A 2,268-nucleotide genomic window follows, 5' to 3' on the forward strand; every position below is an offset into this window, starting at 1 on the left:
GTACATAATACTCATACTATATGCAAAGTAAACAGATGTGATTGCGAATTTGCGACCAGACTAAATAAATTTTGGTCTGATAAGAAAATGATTGGTATCTATTGGAACTCTGTGACAAAAGATACCATTTGGCCAACCAATGTCAAAGGGAAAAAATCATTCAACCATAAAGTTCATTCACATGAGTAAAAACTGGTGGCTGAGGAAAAAAATATAAATTAAGAAAATTACAATGATCAATATATAATAAACAAGCAAAAAATTGGGGGAGCAAACCCTGAACATATATATCTAAAGCCAGTGCAGCTATGGACCAAGCAACATGTATATTAAAAAAGAATAGCAAGGAGTCTTATCTCCAAGGGTTAGAAAGGCTGGATTCATTTCTTTTTCATGGATAGTGTAGGACCCACTGATAATGGGGTACTTTGACGCAGTGGTGGGCTTGAGCACTATATGGCCATATGGTGGGACCAAATCCCCATTTTTATTTATGGATTGTCTTCAGATTTGGTAATTTCTTTTGCATGTGTGCGCTATTCTTTTTTAATATACATGTCTTTTGGTTCATAGCTGCACCAGCTTTAGAAATACATGGGTATGCTCCCCCATATTTTTTGCTTGTTTATAATGATCAATATATGACTGCTAAACTTTTTAAAACAATGATGTTGAGTCAGATCTAAAAGATTTCATTATTGATATCAAGATCTGACATCTTCAATTGCAACTTCCTAAATTATTATTATTTTTGTATTATTAATATTATTTACTGAAATGCAAATGCAGACAGTGGTTGATGATTTTATCTACAGCTTTTTTTAAGTCTTTATTCCTCAGGCTGTATATAATTGGATTTATCAGTGGGGTGACCACAGTGTACAGCAATGACAAGAATTTTGTGATATCCCATGACTGTCCTCTACGTGGTACCAAATAAACACAAACTAGAGTACCATAATAAATGCAAACCACAGCCAGGTGGGAGCTGCATGTTGAGAAAACTTTCTGTCTGCCGGTAATAGAGGGGATATTAAAAATGGTGATTATTATATATACATATGATACAATAATTATAAAGAATGGGATGACAACAAAAATAAAATTCATTAATTTTACTTCAAGTAGAACATTAGCAGTATCGGAGCAGGAGAGTTGGAGGATTGGATCAAGATCACAGAAAAAGTGATCAACAATATCGGGACCACAAAAATGTAATTGTGATATTGTTAAAGTGGGAATCAATTCCACTAAAACACTTAAAACCCAACATGTGATAATCATTGCCCAGCAGAGCTGGACATTCATTGTTAAAGTATAATGCAATGGTTTACAGATGGCCACATATCTGTCATAACACATCACTGTTAGAAGAAGACACTCTGACAATTCTGAAACACAAAAGACATAAAACTGGGTGATGCAATCAGAAAATGATATTATGATCCCTTTTCTCAAAACAGCATGAAGCATGTTAGGAAGAATGTCAGTTGCCAGTAAGATATCCGAAACAGCGAGCTGGGAGAGGAAGAAGTACATGGGAGAATGGAGGGATTTGCTGTAGGACACCAATGTGATGATCAGGAGGTTTCCACATATTGTCACACAATAAATCAAAAGGAAAAGAAAAAAGATCAGAAATGTTATACCGTTTGGAGTCTGAAGTCCTAATAGGTGGATCATGGTAATACTGGATACATTTTTCTCCTCCATAACCTAAAGAGAGAACAAAAAAGGGAAACGGCTTTGTTCAGAAAGAAAAAAAACATCTTAATCAGATAATCTAACTATTTTGTGCTGGTAGATTTATAAAAGATGAAGAAAAGATACTGTATATAAAATGTGCCATAAACCATACACTACATGATCAAAGACATGTAGGCATTTGACCATCACAACTACATAGGCTTGTTGGAAATCCTATTCAAAATTCATGAGAATTATTATGGAGTTAACACCAAATGAGGGCTAAAAAGACCAACCAAATACTTACCTCTGATCTGGAGTTGCTGGTTCCCTGATACAGCATGCCAAAAGCCATCACCCAGGAACCAGAAATGTGAAAGGCAGATGCACTGACTGTTTTTTATTAGCTTTTCATGAAGAAGACAGATCAGGCGCGGTCTGACCTCAAGGCATATTGTGACTTTAGGTCAGTTTTAATCATTATTTTATCATTGTAATACATATTTATATATTAAATGTATTCTCATGCACTTGCAGCATTGTATAACTAGTTGATAATGATTTAATGCTACAAATACAAAT

At 34.7% G+C, this 2,268-nt stretch overlaps 1 protein-coding gene across 1 annotated transcript; it reads right to left on the minus strand.

Moving 5' to 3' along the window:
• Window positions 1–765: 765 nt before the first annotated feature.
• LOC309553396 (olfactory receptor 11L1-like) lies at window positions 766–1,728 on the minus strand (the record flags this gene model as incomplete). The annotated part of the gene is made up of 1 exon (XM_082254574.1): window positions 766–1,728. Exon 1 carries the CDS (start codon window positions 1,711–1,713, stop codon window positions 766–768), a length of 948 nt encoding a protein of 315 aa, XP_082110700.1. The 5' UTR covers window positions 1,714–1,728.
• Window positions 1,729–2,268: the final 540 nt, after the last annotated feature.

Source organism: Pelophylax lessonae (assembly GCF_965119305.1).
Source record: "Pelophylax lessonae genome assembly, chromosome: 4".
Classification (NCBI taxonomy): Eukaryota; Metazoa; Chordata; class Amphibia; order Anura; family Ranidae; genus Pelophylax; species Pelophylax lessonae.